Here is a 19592-nt window from a genome sequence, read left to right on the forward strand (position 1 = left end):
GTGATAGTAAACACAAATGATGCCTACCTCTCCCTACAGGTTTGAGAAAGGCCAGGATATAGCAGTCATCGGAAAACTGGCAAGGAAATTTTATTTTATTTTTTTTTATTTACTTTTTATTTATTTCTAGGAGAGTGAGACAGAGACAGCGTGAGCAGGGGACGGTCAGAGAGAGCGGGAGATACAGACTGAAACAGGCTCCAGGCTCTGAGCCAGCAGTCAGCACAGAGCCCGACGCGGGGCTCGAACCCACGAACCGCGAGCTCATGACCTAAGCGAAAGTCGGACGCTTAACCGACTAAGCCACCCAGGCGCCCCACTGGCAAGGAAATTTTAATCAGTGTGTTCATATACATTTTGAAACCATCTTGGATTACTGTAATAAAACTTTACCTGGTAGGTGTTTTTAAAAGCTAATCAGGAAACTATCATTTAAACCAGTATTCTTATATTAAAAGTGATATAATTTTTAAGAAAAATAGGCAAAAAGATGAAGCAAGACTAAAAATCCTACTATATACAGCTACAATACAATGTAAGTGATGATCAAAGAACTATAGAATATGTTTTGATAATGGTATAATATTATGCCTACAAATAGAACCTAAAGTTAATTTTCTGGTTCTAAAATATTACATAAAAATTGATAATCAGTGCATATCCTGAATATGTCTTTGTTTTTTCACCCAGTATCTGAAGCTTCCCCACTCCTTATTTTTCTTCGAGTAAAAAAAAAAATTATGTCAATGTATAAGACATTTTTACAAAAGTCAGTAGAAAGTCAAGAGGGCCCTAGGGTAGAAGACAAGTATTTTCATTGTGTTATCGGTCTATGCTACTTGGAAAATTACTGTTATTGTTTACCCTCTCAGTTAAAAAACAAAGACAATTTTTTAAAGCTCTTCTTGAAAATAATCATGTTTTTAAGCATCATAATTACTATCAGTGACTGATTAGTCTGTTAGAAGAGCAAAGCCAAACAATGACCTTGAGAAATTCTGAAACAAGCTATTAAAATTTTTTTTCAACTTGGAAAACTAATGCACAATAGCTAGTTTCTTGAACTAGATATAATACACAGAAGGTTTGGGGCGCCTGGGTGGCTTAGTCGGTTAAGCGTCCGACTTTCGCTTAGGTCATGATCTTGCGGTTCGTGGGTTCGGGCCCCGCGGCAGACTCTGTGCTGACAGCTCAGAGCCTGGAGCCTGTTTCGGATTCTGTGTCTCCCTCTCTCTCTGACCCTCCCCTGCTCATGCTTTCTCTCTCTCTCTCTCTCTCTCTCCCTCCTAGAAATAAATAAAACATTAAAAAAAAAAAAATACACAGAAGGTTTTATCCTATGTTCTAAGTTGAATTATGCATTCAACCAAGTGTTGAATGAGTATATTTTGCTTATTGACTGCTCTTTCCAACTCAGACTGTTAAGTGCAGTATACAATATCAAAGTATTTGTTACTTCCTTTTATAAAAATGAAAAATATCTACAGTACTTCTAGAGACAACTCCTGTATCCTCCTTACACCTACAGTCTGCTTGAGGTGTCACTTACCAGCTGGAAATACAGTAAAAACTGTATGCTGTAAATATATAAATGTTTAAAGGGAGTTCTAATATAACTATAAGGGGTACAGAACAACCATGTTAAGACTTGGCTATAGCTAAAGATAGAAAAGCAAAATATATGTGAAATTCACAATAACCTTATGTTATTGATAAAAGTGACCTGGCATTTGAAAATGGAAATAGTGGAATGACTGTTAACTAGATTATGAAATACTGTCTTCATAGTTAGCCATAGACAGCAAAAAACTTTAAAATGGTACTCCTAAATATTAATATGACACATAGCAGCAAGCTGCTACATATATACCATGAAATGAACAAATAATATAAAAATTTATGTAGTTAGGAGATTCATATTTTATTCCTCCTGGAACATATTTACAGTTGAATATAAATTAAAGTCCTGCTTGTACACCAAAGCCAGGTCCTTTGGGTGGTTCAGTCAAAGAGGTAAGACCTCCAGCTGGCTCACAAGAGAAGCGTCCACTCCTGAAAATAAAAAAAGCAAGTAACATTAAATTGACTGTTAATGATTACCATTTATAAATCTTTACTTAAAAAAAATAATTGTTATCTTACAATAACCCAGTTAACTATTTTTCACCCAAGAATTAGCATGGATTATTTTATTCAAACATTTCAACTGCTGCAAGATTTTCTAAAGTATGAAAATGGACATATCAAAACTCACCATAAATATGAAAAATATAAAAGTAACACATTAATACTAGTTCCCATTTATTGAACAGTGTACATATATTATTAGTTCATTTAATCTTTACAACAATGCCATGAGTCAAATGGTACTGGCCTTACTTTACAGATACAGAAACCAAGGCTCAGGAGATTCAGCAGCTGCCCAAGGATTAGAGCTAAGAACTGTGACATAATAACCCAAACCCAGAGGGTATTTTATTCTTTTTATATTTGAATTTTATTTAAATTGAATTTTATTTTATTTAGATTGAAATCTATCAGAGTGAACAGAAGGGAAAGCAAATTTATACATTATATTTGGAAATCAACAGAGGAATTGGAAGGAAATAGGAATTAGAAGATTTAGAGGAGCGTATCCTTTAGGGGAAACCCTAAATACCTGTATTCATATTGAATATTTGTATTCACATTTTTAAAAGCTGTACTAGTAGTATTAACATTTGGTTCCAGTCTAGGGTGGCTACCACAGCCACGAAGAAAACAAGAACAGGTCCTTAATGCAGCACAGAGGTAGAAGAACCTGTCTTTTTTTCACCCCCACACATATTTTCCCAGGTAATCACTCAACTCTGCCCCGTCTGACCTCCATTGCTAGAGCCCAGCTCAGCACCTACTCCTATTACACCCTTCCTATTCCCTAGCTTTGTTAATTTACTTTTTTCCTGCCATAAATTTTAACTAAAGAATTGTTCAATTTATATCTTTTTACTCCTTGTTTTGCCCTTTACATTCTGTCATCAATCTTCCAAGTGTCTTTTTAGAGCCACAGGAAATCATTTTTTGTTCAGGGGACAGGCCAATGATACCACATAATCATTTTAAGATCTTTCAAGATTACATTACACAACACAAGTAACTAAGTAGTGTACTGTAATGAAGAGTGCCTACAAAGTCAGAAATTGGGTATTATTTGCATTGTAAGTTCACTGTGAAAACAAGATTAAAAAAAACAGTCCCTGTTCAGGCGTCTGGTTTAAAGCTGGTTAAATGTCCAACTCTTGATTTAGGCTCAGTTCATAATCTCACAGTTCATGACATCGGTGCCCCGCATTGGGCTCTGTGCTGACAGTGCACAGAACCTGCATGGGAAAGTCACTGTGAACTGTCAGAATCTAAAACTAATGTAGGGTTAGTGGCAAAATGAGATCTAACTTTAATACAAAACATTATTTGGCTTTGTAAATTTTTTGTATTACTAACATAAGCCTAACATAACATAGCCAAATAATGTTTTCTATTAAAGTTAGATAGGTATACTTGCTGCTCTTTAACTGCCAATGAAATAATTATTCTGGAGGACTTTTCTTCCCTTTACTAGGTTCCCTCTATGGTTTAAGCTCAGCTACCTTCTTTACCAACACAAAGGACCAATTTATTAGGAGGATTATAAAAAATGAGGTTTTGAGAACAGTAAATGGCAGAATTAATCATGCACACTGCCTGAACTCTTCAAGGAATTATGAATTTTTGTATAAGAAAGTAATTTCAAAAGTAATCTGGTCCATTTTCCTACTTTATTCCATGAAATTACAGTCCCATGACATACTTAAGGGGGGAAAAAAGTTTCAATAGTCTGTTGTATCTGTCTGCAAACTTTTTCCTTCCCTTACTCTTCAAAAAAATGCACATAAAAATGCTATAAAGGCTGTTACATCATCCAGTAAAGCCCACAAATTGTGTTTAATCTATTAATCTCATGTTTCCCCTCATTTTATCTATAAATATGCCTTAGAACAGCAGACAGGCAACAATCTAGCCCTTCCATTCAATTTACAGTAGGGTTTACACTTCATAAAAAACAGACATTTGCCCTATGCATTAAGCTTAAAATGCCATCTATAAATTACCTTGTTCTCGTTACAACTTAAACAGTAAATCTGGTTTTTCAGCCATTCCAACATTATTTATAATACATCACTTTAACTCATTTGCATTCTAGGAAACTTGACCTTTCTCTACATTGTTTATGGTTTAAAAGTACTTTTTAGGGCCTCCTGGGTGGCTCAGTTGGTTTAGTGTCCAACTTTGGCTCAAGTCATGATCTCACAGTTTGTGGGTTCGAGCCCCACATCAGGCTCTGCTGTCAGTCTGGGACGTGCTTCAGATTCTCTGTCCCCTTTTCTCTCTGACCTTCCCCTGCTTGCGCTCTCTCTTTCTCAAACATAAATAAACATCTTTTTTAAAAAGTACTTTTTAAAGAAAAGGTACTTTATGAAAGTTTAATGTTTATCTTTTTAATATTGCTGATATATATCCACCACTGCACACTGTTGTTTTAGTATTAAAAAAACAAAAGTGATTTTACGGTCTAGAGTTATCCATCAGCAACCACCTATGCTTTTTTTTATACTTTGTAGCCTACCCATATATTTTTACAGCTCATAATATCTGCATCCCATAGAATTCTGCAAAATTTAAGGTATCCTGGGAAAACTATGAAGAATTCAAATTGGATTTAAAATTAGTTTTAGCTAACCCATACCAAAAAAAACCAACTTCTCTTAATTAGTAATTTCTTTTTTTTTTTTTAATTTTTTAATGTTAATTTATTTTTGATAGCGAGGGAGAGAGAAACAGAGTGCAAGTGTGGGAAGGGCAGAGAGAGGGAGACACAGAATCTGAAGCAGGCTCCAGGGCTTTGAGCTGTCAGCACACAGCCCAATGTGGGGCTCAAACTCACAGACTGTGAGACCATGATCTGAGCCAAAGTCGGACGTTTAATCAACTAAGCCCCCCAGCACCCCATCTTAATTAGTAATTTGAGAGCAGGTTTAGAAGTTATTTTCAGTACTTAAAGAAAAACGAAAATAACAGGGCACCTGAGTGGCTCAGTTGGTTAAGTGTCCGACTTCAGCTCAGGTCATGATCTCTCTCAATTTGTGGGTTTGAGCCCCGTGCTGGGCTCTGTGCTGACAGCTCAGAGCCTGGAGCCTGCTTCAGATCCTATGTCTCCCTCTGTCTCTGTCCTTCCCTCCCCACCTTCCTCTCTCTCAAAAATGAATAAACATTAAAAAAACTTTTAAGAAAAGCAAAAATAATCTTATCATAAAATTTAACCAATGTCAAAATAAAGTATTGTCTTACCATCAGTTTAATATTTCCTTTCTAACCATCATTTACCAAAAATATAACAAAGCAGTTCTGAACCACTTATAGACTTGAATCTTTTATTGATTTTGGCTAGGGCAGACCTGGTAATGGTACTCTGAAATCAGGTACTGCTGAACCAGTTTAATTGTTCTGGTTATTCAGTGACTCACAATGAGCACTTCTTATGTGAGCAGAGAGCTTTATTATAAAAATACTTAAAAAAAATAACTAGCTAGCTTTGGTCAATTTAAAGAATAACTCTAACTATATTTTGGTTATTACTATCATTGCATTCTCTTTCATTATACTATATATCCAAGAAATTAACTTGAGGAAAGGAAAGGAAAAGTTTTTGTTTTCTGATACGATGGGATAGATTTCTATTTGTAGTAAATTTCCCTTCTCTCTATTCAAGTAGATACCAGAGGATTACCTGATAAGGGTTTTAGAGGGGAAAAAAATACTTGTTTTAGATGACAAGTTGGTTTTGATCTATCCAAAACACCTGACAATTCCTATGAACTTAGGGAATAAAATTTTTAAAATTAGGTTTACACTAGGTTAAACCATTAAAATTTATTTTACAGAAATAAAAAAATACCTTGGCCCAGGTTTTGGAACCTTGCCAGCTTTGAGTTCATCAATAATTTCTTCAATATCCTTAGGTGTCAGATCCTCCTAAAAAATAAATAAAAGTCATATTAAAATTATTTCCTACTACTGAAATCTTTGTAAATCCCTACTATCAGTTAGTTTGTCTGCCTCTCTCAGCTCACAAGTTAGTCACCAAGGTAGCAGCAACTGAATACCTCCTATATCCAGTATATACTGCTAAATGCAGTATGCAGTAAGAGCTGCAGCGGAAGAAGCAATACAGAGTAATGCTTTAAAGTGAGAGAGTTTGCATTTGAGTCCTGCCTCCAAAGTCAGTAACCAGTAATCTTAGACCAGTTATTCAGGCTCCTTAGGTCTGTTTCTTCACTTGTAAACCTACTTCAAGAATGTTTTTGAGGATTCAGGGAGAAAATATATAAAACAGAACAGTGATATGGCACATGCTCAACAAATGCTATGTCCTTGAAAAAACAGTGAGGTGCAAATAGTAATTAGCACCAGTAGTCATAATAACTTAAAAGTAGATGCCTAATATCTATCCCTAACCTAAAGAGAGAAAAAATACTCTCATGAGATTTTTCTCATGAAATACTCATCTTTCTTTCCTAAGTGAAATTCACCCTGTTTTCAAATTCACTTAATTTTTGAAGGTAAAGGTAAAAAAAATATATATGTTATGTATATATTTTTTTGACACCTTTATTTTAATGATCCTGACCCTCCAATCCCCATTTCAATAAGAGAAGCACTAGGTACCTGTGTAAAATCTTTACCTCAGGAAAGGGTTCTGTTATTTAAAATAACAAATACAATTAAAACACAGACACAGGGGCGCCTGGGTGGCTTAGTCGGTTAAGCGTCCTACTTTCGCTTAGGTCATGATCTTGCGGTTCGTGGGTTCGAGCCCTGCGTCGGGCTCTGTGCTGACTGCCAGCTCAGAGCCTGGAGCCTGTTTCAGTCTGTGACTCCCTCTCTCTCTGACCCTCCCCTGCTCACACGGTCTCTCTCTCTCTCTCTCCTAGAAATAAATAAAACATTAAAAAAAAAAAAAAACACAGACACACATGCTCATGTGCCTAGCTGTATGCTAGGTTTAACCAAAAGACAGTCAAAATAGAATGGCAAAGATTAAACTAAGAAGAAATGCCTAAACTATACTCCTATCCCCCCTTCAAAACTGTAAGTACTTAAGAAAATGTTTTATAGGACTCTGATACTTTGCTAGAGAAATCATGATTCAGCACTGCATCTCCAGTGCCCAGCCACATACAAGTTCTTTAATATTTGTTCAATGATTAAACTTTTATAAAAATAAAACGCTGCTTTCAAACTACTAAGGGTTCAACAAATGCTCAAAATCTCATAGCCAGAAGCAATCTTTAACTCATCTAATGATTTTATCTCTCCCAACTGTTTCTTAATGAAAATTTGAAAATTATACATGAATACCCATATTTCTACCATCTATATTCAACAATTATTAATTTGTTATATTTGCATTATATGCACACAAGTCCCCCCTCTCTGGGTGGCATCATTTTGGGTTTATTTTTTTTTTAAAGATGGCATTAAAAAATGTTTTTTAATGTTTATTGATTTTTGAGAGAGAGAGAGAGCATGCAAGTGTGAACAAGTATGGGGAAGAGCAGAGAGAGAGGAAGACAGAATCCCAAGCAGGCTCCACACTCTGAGCTGTCAGCACAGAGCCTGACGTGGGGCTCAAACCCACAAACTATGAGATAATGACCTGAGTCAAAACCAAGAGTCTGATGCTTAATGGACTGAGCCACCCAGGTGCCCCTGAGCTGCACCATTTTGAAGGCAAATTGTACACATCATGGCATTTCACTCTTGATACTTCAGAAGACATCTAAGAATAAGAACACTTTCTAAATAACACAATGTCACTACACCTAATTAACAATAATTCTTTAATCAAATATCAAGTCCATATTGAAAATCTACCAAACTATCCTCAAAATGTATTTCATAGCTGTTTTTTTCCTAAGCAGGAGCCAATCAGAATTTATGTGACTACTTCATTTTATCCACCAGTCAAATGAGATCCATAAAAGTTATCTGCCCTAGGGGCACGTGGCTGACTCAGTTGGTACAGCCTGCAACTCTTTTTTTTTAATGTTGATTTTTGAGAGAGAGAGAGAAAGAGTGGGGGAGGGACAGAAAGAGAGGGAGAGAAAGAATCCCAAGCAGTCTCCATGCTGTCAGCTCGATCCAACGAACAGTGAGATCATGACCTTAGCCTAAATTGAGTCAGACACTTAACCAACAAGCCACCCACAGCATGCAGCTCCTGATGTCAAGGTCATGAGTTCAAGCCCCAAGTCAGGTATGTTGTCTACTTAATATAAAAAAAAAAATTATATTGCCAAAGACTGTACCACTACTCACTGAAAGAATCTTTATCTTTTGGATAAATCCACAAGCTTTATATTTAAACTTAGAGTGCATCACACAAAGCCTTGACTGTCTAATTCCTGCAAATCAAGATCCTATTTATTACAAGCAAATTACAGAAATGTGGGAGAAGGCAAAATTGCTGCCATATTTTTAAAGGACTTTTTAAAGTTTTATTTATTTAAATAATCTTCACACCCCATATGCAGCTCGAACTCACAACCTTGAGAGTCAGAGTCATACACTCTTCTGACTGAGGCAGCCAGGCACTCCAATGACTTTTTTTAAAGTATGGGAGTGGGGCGCCTGGATGGCTCAGTGGGTTAAGCATCTGACTTCAGCTCAGGTCATGATCTCATGGTTCATGAGTTCGAGTCCCGCATCAGGCTCTGTACTGACAGCTCGGAGCCTAGAGCCTGCTTTGGATTCTGTCTGGGGCGCCTGGGTGGCTCAGTCCATTTAGAGTCTGACTTCGTCTCAGGTCATGATCTCACGGTTTATGGGTTCAAGTCCTGCATGGGGCTCTGTGCTGATGGCTAGCTCAGAGCCTGGAGCCCGTTTCAGATTCTGTGTCTCCCTCTCTCTCTGACCCTTCCCCGTTCATGCTCGCTCGCTTGCTCTCTCATGGAAATAAATAAAACATAAAATTTTTTTAAATAAAGTATGGGAGATAAAGAAGATAAGAAATTTTAATCTCGGTGATCATTAAAATGAAGAAAATCAAAAGAGAGAATAAGACCACTCTAGAAACCTAAACAGCCAAAGAAATCAAATTTCATCTCCATTAAAAAATAAAATTGTAGATTTCCACTGCAGGGACTATATAGCAAACTAGCTATCCTGACTGACCCTCCCCCTCCCCAAGTATAACAACTAAAAATGCTAGATAAAATTTAAAAACCAAAAAAAATTGTAAATGTCATCAATATGCTGACAAGAAATACCCAGAGGCCAAAACTCAGTGAAAACCCAGGCAGGCAACTGGAATACCAAGTAAACTTGGCTTCAGGGTTTCATAGTCCAGAGGGGCAAGAGACAAAGCTCCAGGCCACAAGAGACATGCCAACCACACAAAGTTAAGACCCTAAAAAGCTATTCCCTCAAGGGTAAACAAGAAATTAAACTGTCCCTCAAAAAGAACTCCTAGTCTAGAATCTTACACATTGGGGTAACAGTGGAGGGTATAAAGAGAGGAGCTTTTTTTGCAACAGTATTTACAGGAGCAAGAGAGAACCAAAGCAAATACCTTATTGAAGAATCCACACTTACTTCATGCAGGATTAAAATAATTTCCATTAACAAATTTCTAAGAAGTAGCAACTAACAAGATATTATGTATGAAAACCATTAAATATAATTAGGGTAGGAAGAAATCTTTTAAAAAAGGTTAACTAGAAAATTCCACATACTTGGAGATTAATACTGTACTTCTAAAAAACACAGGCCAAAGAAGAAATCAAAATGCATATTTAAAAATACTTAGAACTAAATGATAAAAATATTACTTGTCAAAACTTTTTTGAGATCCAGCTAAAGCAGTACATACAGGTCTGATACCATTTCTGTAAAATTTTTAAAATAAGCAATATAGTATTATACATTAGTATGACTGGATACATATACTCAGTTTAAAAACATGTAAAGGAAAAATACACACTAAATTTATGATACTGGTTATCTCTGGGAATGAAAGAGAATATAGGATTTGGGGGCCTTAGGAGTGGCTTATCTGCATCTGTAGCTTATTTCTATAGATAATAATGAGAATAAAAATAATAATACCTAATATTAGAGTGGTAAAATATTATCTGTTACGTCTTGGTGATTATTTTCTGTATTTCTATGTAAATTATTTTTCATAATTTAAAATTTTTTACAATTTGGCATTATCTCCTGGAGTTAAATGCAAAAATGTTAAAAATAATAATTTTTTAAAACCTTCTAGTAGATAAAAATGTGAGTTAAAACTGACATTTTATGCAAAGTGTTTCCAGTCTTTGCTTTTTTTAAGATGTATTTTTTTAACATTTATTTATTTTGAGAAAGAGAGTGAGCAAGCAGGGGAGGGGCAGAGAGAGGGAGAAAGAGAATTCCACGGAAGCTCTGCACTATCAGCATGGGAGCCTGATGTGGGACTCGTTGCCTGAGCCGAAATTGAGTTGGACACTTAACTGACTGAGCCACCCAGGCACCTCCACTATTCTCTGCTTTTTAATAAACTTGGGAAAACAGAAAAACACCCTTCTGGATAATTATGCCACTAGTTTCTTCTAAATGAATAATTCAGAAACCAATATCCACAGGATAGGAAATCAAATATTTTAAATATTTTAAATATGACATCATACAACTTTAATTTATATTAAATGGAATACTCACATAGTAGTTGTCATTTATTTGAACCATTGGTGCATTTACACAGGCACCTAAACACTCCACCTCTATAAGGGTGAAAAGTTTATCAGGTGTTGTCTCCCCAACCTTTATTCCTAAAAATATAAATGGTCACTGTTAAGGACCAGATTATATTTTAATAGCAATATAGCTTCAAAAACAACAACAACAAATTACAGAGGCATACAAAAAGTATTTAAGAACATTAAGTTTCTTAAACAAAACAACTCAATAATTACACTAGAACATGCAAGGATTTCTTTTCTTTTTTTTTTTTCCTAAATTTCTGAGAGAGACAGACAGCATGAGTAGGGGAGGGTCAGAGAGAGAGGGAGACACAGAATCTGAAACAGGCTCCAGGCTCTGAGCTAGCGGTCAGCACAGAGCCCTATGCGGGGCTCGAACCCGCGAACCGTGATATCATGACCTGAGCTGAAGTCGGACGCTTAACCGACTGAGCCACCCAGGTGTCCCTCCTCCTTTTTTTTTTTTTTTAAATCTTTTTTATTAGGTCTGTTTATTTTTGAGAGAGACAGACAGAGCATGACTGGGGGAGGAGCAGAGAGAGAAGGAGACAGAGAATCCGAAGCAGGAAGCAGACTCAAGGCTCCCAGCGAGCTGTTAGCACAGAGCCTGATGCAGGGCTTGAACTCGTGAACCACGAGATCATGACCTGAGTGGAAGTCAAACACTTAACTGACAGCCACCCAGGCACCCCATAATATTGAAGGATTTCAGTGGACTTACTTCTTTAAGAACAATCAGATTTCAGGGGACTCATGTCCAGTATTTGTTGTTATACAGCAGAGTATCAGAATATATTATTTTCATTTTGACTGTGATAATTAACCTACTAAAATCAGTCACACTGGCAAAGACTCAGAAAATTGCTAATGTCAAAGACCATTAGGACTAAAAGGAAAACAAGTACTCTCATATCTTTAGGGAAGCCATTTTGGCAAAATACAGTAAAATCTGACCCAGCAATTCTACTTCTTGTAAACAACCTCAGTATACAATAGGACAAGTATGCAAATGTATTCATGAAAGTAACTGCAGACTACCTTGTAATAGAGAAATGAGGCAGACACATATATGTTATAGCCAAAATAAAAGGGCAAAGAACAAACACATTTATGTTTTTAAAAAAATCTAAAACTAAGATACCCAACTATTATCAGAATTTGTACACTGGAGGTGGAGGGTGGGATTTTGAGCAGACTTCAGCTTTATGTTTTACCCAACTAATTTTACAACATGCAAATACTTTATATTCAATAACAAGATAAAAGTATACCTCCTTTTACTTCCTTTGATTTGCAGTTATTAATGCAGCAATGGCAGTTTTGTATGGAAAGATGCTCTTTTAATTTTATAAATGCTACCATAATACTACTTCAAATACTTCAAAGCAGAAAATACTTCAAATTTCCCTTCCTAACACATTCTTCCTGTTTTCGTATCTTATTTGTTCCAAGACTCATTTGGAAGAATACAAGGACAATGCAGTCACTTTTTTATGTACCACATGCTATTATTACACAATGAGTGAAATTTAATTTTTAACAATGAAAACTTTAAAACCCCCGCGTGTTTTCCAACATACTTAATGATTACAGGAAAAAAGGGTGAAAACTCAACTTTGAGGCTGAGAACTAAGGAAAAATACAAAATAAGAACAAATACAGGTGGGCAACCACAGTAAGACAAAAATTTACTGATGAAGTACACATCCAATAAGATGTCAAACTGGAAAACTTAAGTAAAAATGGGTCAAATCTAGAAAGACAATTCTATTTTTCATAAAAGTTATAATGTGTCCCATACCAAGCTTTTTCTGAATGGCCTCCAGTATGCTGTCAGAGTTTCGAAGCATGCAAGGTGTAGTAGTGCAGACCTGAATGTGATACTTTCCAACTGGCTTTCGATTATACATTGTATAAAAAGTTGCTACTTCATATACTCTCATTGGAGGTACTTGTAAAACTTCCGCAACCTAAAATATTGGGAAATTTTAATATAATTACAATGTTTATTAATTGAACTTTAGGTATGTTGTAAAGCGCATAAACTCAATATTGCTTCAATTTGCTAAAAACATGAAAGTTATTCAAAAGCAGAAAATATACTTGTATTTGATATTTGCGAGGTATAAGTCCCTCAGTTGTTGCAGAGCCTTTACACTTAAACCACACAGAGCCCGGAAGTTAATGGTTACAGTACCTCCTCCACTTACCCCATGCCCTATCTCTGCCAAAGGATCTTCTTTTTCTCTAAATCTTTTAAGTCTTCCATTATTAAGAATTTCTACTTTGATCATTTCAACTCTCATATTTTATAATTTAAAATTTTGAAATGTCAAAAAATTTGGTGGTCAAATCCCAGTAAATTAAATAACTGTATTTTTTCAGTCCTTCACCAATCTTTTCAAAAAGCCTTGATGTTACTGGTACAATGCATGCAAATGGTATGGCAACACAAAAAAGGGCAAGAATCAAAGCTCACCTATTTAGCCTTTACTGATTTACATATCTACACACTTCTATACACAAAGTACACATACATACACGTACATAAGTCTCCAGAACAATCTAAAACACAACTTCTATTTCCAGTTGCCACACTCTTTACAGAAATCTTATGGACTAATACTTCCCAACTCTTCACATCAAGGTATTTATAGTAAATACGTCTTGACACAGTGGGGTTCAGGATGAAGGGAATCATTGTCTGAGCACAACTCTCTTGGTCAGGGCAAGTCTATTAATGAAAACAAGGTTGTTTTAGTTGTTTCCTAGGGATAGTCCACAGATAGTCTATCATGACTACCATCCTGGTTACAACTTTCCAGGCGATCTAATATCATTTAATCTATCAGGTCTTAAGATTTGATATCTGACGTTCTTAAAAAAATTATACATATATCCATGTTTTAACATGAAAGATGAGTTTGTTAAATGGCATTTCAGATGACAAATATGTTGAACTTTCTCATATCAGAGAATCTAAAGGATATGTATTCTCAAAAGACATATAATCATGGCTCACTTGTGAAAGATAAGTAGCTGTGCTAAATTTAATTTGGTGATACTAAACCAGGCATGTACTTCTGAAACTGGGAGCTCTCTCAAAACAGACATGCTAGAGCCTGAAAATACACATGCTGGAACCCTACCACTGATGCTAACTTGAAAGAGATCCCCTAGGAATGCTCTCCCTACACTTTAGTGATGGTTAAAGAACTAACATGTGAGCTTCTGGATTTTGTTTTGGTTGTAAGATTGGGCTTTTTCTTTGGGGGCTGGGGGCAGGAAAGTAAAGAAACAAGTCTCAAATGTAAAATGGAATTTTAAGTTACTTTTAAATTTTCTCATAGTTTATTTTTGAGACAGAGAGAAACAGAGCATGAGTGGGGGAGGGTCAGAGAGAGGGAGACACAGAATCTGAAACAGGCTCCAGGCTCTGAGCTGTCAGCACAGAGCCTGACGCAGGGCTCAAACCCACGAACCGTAAGATCATGACCTGAGCCGAAGTCAGACATTTAACCAGAACTGAGCCACCCAGGCACCCCTGGAATTTGATTCTATCCTCTGTACACTTTCTTGCCTCTCACACATACACATTCACTTCTAAATAGAAAAGGACAATATTTGTGAGATGTTCTCACAATAGTTCTCATTTATTTTCTTTTACTCTGCTAAGCTTGCCATTCAGCAAGACTTCCAACACAACTGCCATTATTAAAAATGTTAATTTTGGGGGTGCATGGAAGGTACAGTTGGTGGAACATGCAAGTCTTCTTTTCTTTATGTCTTTATTTTATTTTGAGAGACACAGACAGAGAGTGAGTGGGAGGAGGGACAGAGAGAGGGAGATAGAATTTTGAAGCAGGCTCCAGGTTTTGAGCTGTCAGCATAGAGCCTGACACGGGGCTTGAACCCATGGACTGTGAGATCATGACCTGAGCCAAAGTCAGACACTTAATCGACTGAGTCACCCAGGCGTCCCTAGAACATGTAAGTCTTGATTTCAGGGTGGTTAAGTTTGAGCCCCACAGGGATGTAGAGATTACTTAAAAAAAACCATAATCTTTAAAAAATGTGAATTTTTGGGGAAAAAAAAAAGCATCTATGATTAGAAACATACCTAGATCGTTCTTTAGAAAGTTGGCTATTATAATACAAAACAGTATTAAGTAATTTAGAAAACACCCAAAGAGGTTCGTGATTCATTGGCAACAAAACCATCTGACTATATTTTACCAGGTATAGTACCAACCAAACTTACTTTATAACATTTTTCATAGTCAAAAAAACAAAAAAACACAAAACTAAGGGTCCATAACCATGTTAGAGTACTGTACAAAGCAAGTAAGAAATAGGAACTAAATCTAAAATTTGTATATGTCATTCCACTAAATCACTGAAGACATTCCTGTTCTCTAAGAAAGATGTTAATGGTCTAGCCTAATAGAGCAAATAAAATTTAGAAAGTGAAAAGAGGAATGAAGTAGAGCAGATCTCTGCCAATACTCAGTCAAGCAGAAAATGCAATGAACTGGAAATGTTCAGTCCCAACTCTATCACCTAGAAATAATAACATAATAATTTGAAGAGATCTGCCCTAGTTCAAAATCTTCACTGTGCATGAGGAAGTAAGTCTACAAAAAAGTCAGATCTTTTAGCTCAAAGTCAAATATACTTTCCATTATATTACTCTGGCTTATTATTTGTAAGATTCTCATAAGAATCAAATAACACATGGTTTCGTATGGTACTTTATAAACTATAGTCCGCAACATAATACCATAAAAATCTAATTAATACAATGTAAGTGTAAAACGTGGATTACCATTGAAACAACTATCAGAAAAAAAGTAGTCTTAAAATATGTATGAATAGACTAACTTCCTTTAAATGGGTCACCCCTAGCATTTCTGTAGGTTGTTGATTTTTAAGTGTAGGGTGCCATCAAGTGTCATAAATACAATGTCAAAAATACTTATGTCAAAAATACTTATGTAAATCTTCATTAAAGCCTGTAGCCAAAGTTACAAATAAAAACATTCATATTAGGTATGATCAGATATTTTTCTCTATAATTTTAGTGTTTAAGACATTAATTTTCAGAATTCCTTAACAGTAAATTATACACATGTGGGATCTTTTTATCTTTATTACAGTCACTTCTCTCAAAAAGGGAAAAAGAGAAAGCTACTGTCACTATGATGCCTTTACTATTTCTTGCAAGGATAAAAACCTCTACATTTTCCGTTCTCCATGTTGTTAAGAGAACCAACAAAAACAAATTTGAGGAAACAAATGATTAAAAAGGCTTCAAACTCCTAGATTCTAACATTAATAACTGTCAGAGAAATTTCTACATAAGAAGACATTCATACACAGTCTCTCTTCTTTTCAAATTAAGGCAAAAATGAATCCGGTACCTTATTCATAGCAGAGATGGGCAGCCATCCATTCTGTCTTTGGGCTAAATCCAGGACTGGAAGCACAGCTGCTGCTTTATGTCCTTCTGGATAGTTTCCTACAATTGCCTCTATCCTCTGTATCAAAGAAAAAGCACCTGTTTTCATACAGTTGGAAGATACTAAATACTCTGTAAATCAATTATAACATTAATTTTGTCATACCTTATAGTTTTCTGGTGTGAAATCAAATGGAGTATCTGGGTTATTCTCAGGAGTATCTCTGTGCTACACAAAGGGAAAAAAAGTTTTCAAAATTACCTCAAAAGTGTTAACATCTTTATTACTATACTACTACTGATCATTTAATCTCTTCACTTTAGGGGCGCCAGAGTGGCTCAGTTGGCAGGCTCTTGATTTTGGCTCAGGTCATGATCTCACAGCTCGGGAGTTCAAGCCCCACAGCCTGCCTGGGATTTTCTCTCTCTCTTACTCTCTGCCCTCCTCCATGCTCACTCTCAAAAAAAAAAAAAAAAAAAAAAAAAAAAAAAAGACAAAAAACTTTCACCTCTGCTTTAATTCCAATGTAACATATATCAATCTATCCTTGCATCAAAAGGAATGCCTAATTATTGAATATACATTTGAGAAATATGATTAACAAAGTAATGTTAACAGAATAAAAAACTTTAGAAAAGCTTTAGAAATCACTGTTTAATGACTAAGAGAATTAGCTTCAGAACCAAAAAAAAAAGTGTTATCCAACTTGATTAGAGAATACAATCTTTTTATTTATTTATTTTGAGAGAGAAAGAGACAGAAAGAGAAAGAGAATCCCAAGCAGGCTCCACACTGTCAGCGCAGAGGCCAACATGGGGCTTGTACCCACAAACAGATCATGACCAGAGCCGAAACCAAGAGTTGCGCATTCAACTGACTGAGCCACTCGGGCAACCTGAGAATACAATCTCTGAATGTAATTACCCAACAAACCAATTGCTGAAACACTTATAAAATTAAGACACAAAATTCTGAGTGTGAAAATAACTTGCATGGTTCCAAAAGAGTGCATCAGATGTTCAAGAGGACCCACTACCTTAGGGAAGGTGCAAAAGCACCATCTCTTCCCCACATAACAAAAACTAGCCAGTGACAAGAAGCTGTATTTCTTCTCCATAAAAAGAGCAGGTCCTCTTCAAAAACTGACAAGAAATGGCACGTCAACAGGAAATCAAATGAGTCACACTGAGATTAACACTTACATCAATTAATGTTTAGTATGAACAGTGAACAAAGAACTGAATCCCTTATGTTATCTCTCAAACGTCTGCTTTTTTAAGGATATAAAAGAAAGAAAATGGAAATTCTGAACAATGATCTCAAATATGTGGCAAATTTTATGTTTTTAGACTAACTGTAAAGCAGGAATCAACTCAATGGTATGGCTAACTCACTTATTAGGATTCAGCCTGGAAATAGTTAACAAAACTGTACCACTAACTCAAAATCATCCTACAAGTCCACCAAATAGCCTTTTAACAACACAGAATTAATCCCTGAAAACCACACCTTGTCACAGAAAGGGGAAACATCTCTTTTACTTGTACAACTAACCTAGGGAGTTTATTGGCCTCTACCTGGACTTAAACCCTCTAAAGCAAAAATATAAAGGCAGCCACTAATATATTCACTGTATTACTAAAGTCCATGAATTTCAAACTGGTACCATTTTGGGATTCCCCAAGTTGCAGCCATACAATCTTTATTCAGCCAATATGACTGATTTTTAAGAACCCAAAGTGAGACTAGAAATCAGGTTAGGGAGCATAGTAATTTAACCAAAAAGTAATCTACATTCTTATGAGTTGCCCTGGTGTCAATTTAAACTTGAGAGGTTCAACTGCAATCACACATCTTTTGAGATGTAATGAATTCAGTTAGCAATATTTAAATCACCACAAGGGCCAGCATATACCAAAGACATTGGTGTTTAAGATACTTTTGATTATCCCAATAGATTTACCAAATTTCCCAAAGTCTTTCCAGTCTGAAGAAATCTGAGTCATTACTTACAACAAATAAGGCTCCTCCAGCTCCATTCTGCACAGCTGTCTTATGTAAATTCCTTATATGTCTTCCCTAAAATTTCAAGAAAGTTTCATAAGTCATAAGCCTTAATAAATTTTAATGAGTAAATACTTTAAGATCCATAATTAAAAAATAGAATCAACTTATATAAATAAAAGATCTTAGGAGATATGGTCCACTGTGCTACACTCTCCTATCTCTATTTTAGAAGTATAAGGAATCGGAGATCCAAGGTAAGGTTATTAACTTGCCTAAGGTCACACATGGGTCCATGAAAGAACAAGGTCCACAACCCCTATCTCCTGAGTCATGTATCCTTTCTTCTAGACTCTTGTTGGCATGCGTTAGGAGAGTTAATGTTCCATTAACTTACAGCCTTTCACTTTTGTCTGAATCAAGTTGGATGGCAGCTTTCATTTCCTGTGGGCTTTCATAAACATGTTTTTATTCTGTACAAATAAATCATATACACAAATGAGTCGTGTGTCCCCTTTTTCAATTCTTTGCTATGGCTATGGCTAGTTTAGAAACTCTAGCCATAAAGTTTCAGAAAGCTGCTTATGATGCTATGCAGTGACCATAGTCAATTGTTTTAGAAGAAATCCATTTGAGTACTTTGTTGCATTTCATTTCTCTTTGCCCTGTTGCTCCCAACACCCCTATCCTCCCCACAGCCACTAAAACCAATTCAACCACTATTAAGAAATCCTCTGATTTCTGAGTTCTACTTATCACAAAGATGGCAGAACACTGGATTAAATAAAGCATGAAACTAGTGAAGAGTTGGGACAATTCAAAGAAAGCAAATACAACAGAGAAGTAAAAGCAGTGATGTATAACACAATCACGTATTTAAACTTTTCACTAGGTCCAAATATTTCAGTTGAAGAAATAAGTTTACATAAATTCTTGTTTAATTAACAAGAAAAGATCCAAGTACAGAATGTGAGACATAATTATAAAATATGGGAGAGGGAGGGGAGAATTTGATCAGCTAAGTGGTACACAAGGGGGCTTCAACTCTGTTGTTTTTGTTTTCTTTCTTAGGCAGCAAACGGATACAGTGTTTATTATATTCATTTTTGCTTTTTAGTGTCTTAAACACATAAAACTTAAACACACACACACACACACACATCAAAGAGAGAGTTTAGGTTCTTATACTTTTATTCATATTCTCCCCAACTGCTCCAGGGTCAATCTGTGAATTAAATACAAAGTTATGCTTATATCCCTAATTTGCCTGTCCATAAAACTGAGACAGAGATAGACAGAGATAAACATT

The 19592-nt window shown here is 35.8% G+C and overlaps 1 protein-coding gene across 1 annotated transcript in view; it reads right to left on the reverse strand.

The window, feature by feature from the left end:
- Positions 1 to 1896: 1896 nt before the first annotated feature.
- Positions 1897 to 19592, reverse strand: part of NDUFV2 (NADH:ubiquinone oxidoreductase core subunit V2) — a 29956-nt gene continuing 12260 nt past the window's right edge. The window contains exons 2-8 of the mRNA XM_077778256.1: positions 18293 to 18358; positions 16445 to 16507; positions 16241 to 16357; positions 12622 to 12790; positions 10780 to 10889; positions 5972 to 6048; positions 1897 to 2052 (exon numbers count right to left, since the gene is read on the reverse strand). Coding sequence (XP_077634382.1) covers positions 1959 to 2052; positions 5972 to 6048; positions 10780 to 10889; positions 12622 to 12790; positions 16241 to 16357; positions 16445 to 16507; positions 18293 to 18358 — 696 coding nt within the window. The 3' untranslated portion in view covers positions 1897 to 1958. The remainder of the gene's footprint in view (positions 2053 to 5971; positions 6049 to 10779; positions 10890 to 12621; positions 12791 to 16240; positions 16358 to 16444; positions 16508 to 18292; positions 18359 to 19592) is intronic.

Source organism: Crocuta crocuta, unplaced genomic scaffold (assembly GCF_008692635.1).
Source record: "Crocuta crocuta isolate KB4526 unplaced genomic scaffold, BGI_CrCroc_1.0 scaffold26, whole genome shotgun sequence".
NCBI classification, from domain to species: domain Eukaryota; kingdom Metazoa; phylum Chordata; class Mammalia; order Carnivora; family Hyaenidae; genus Crocuta; species Crocuta crocuta.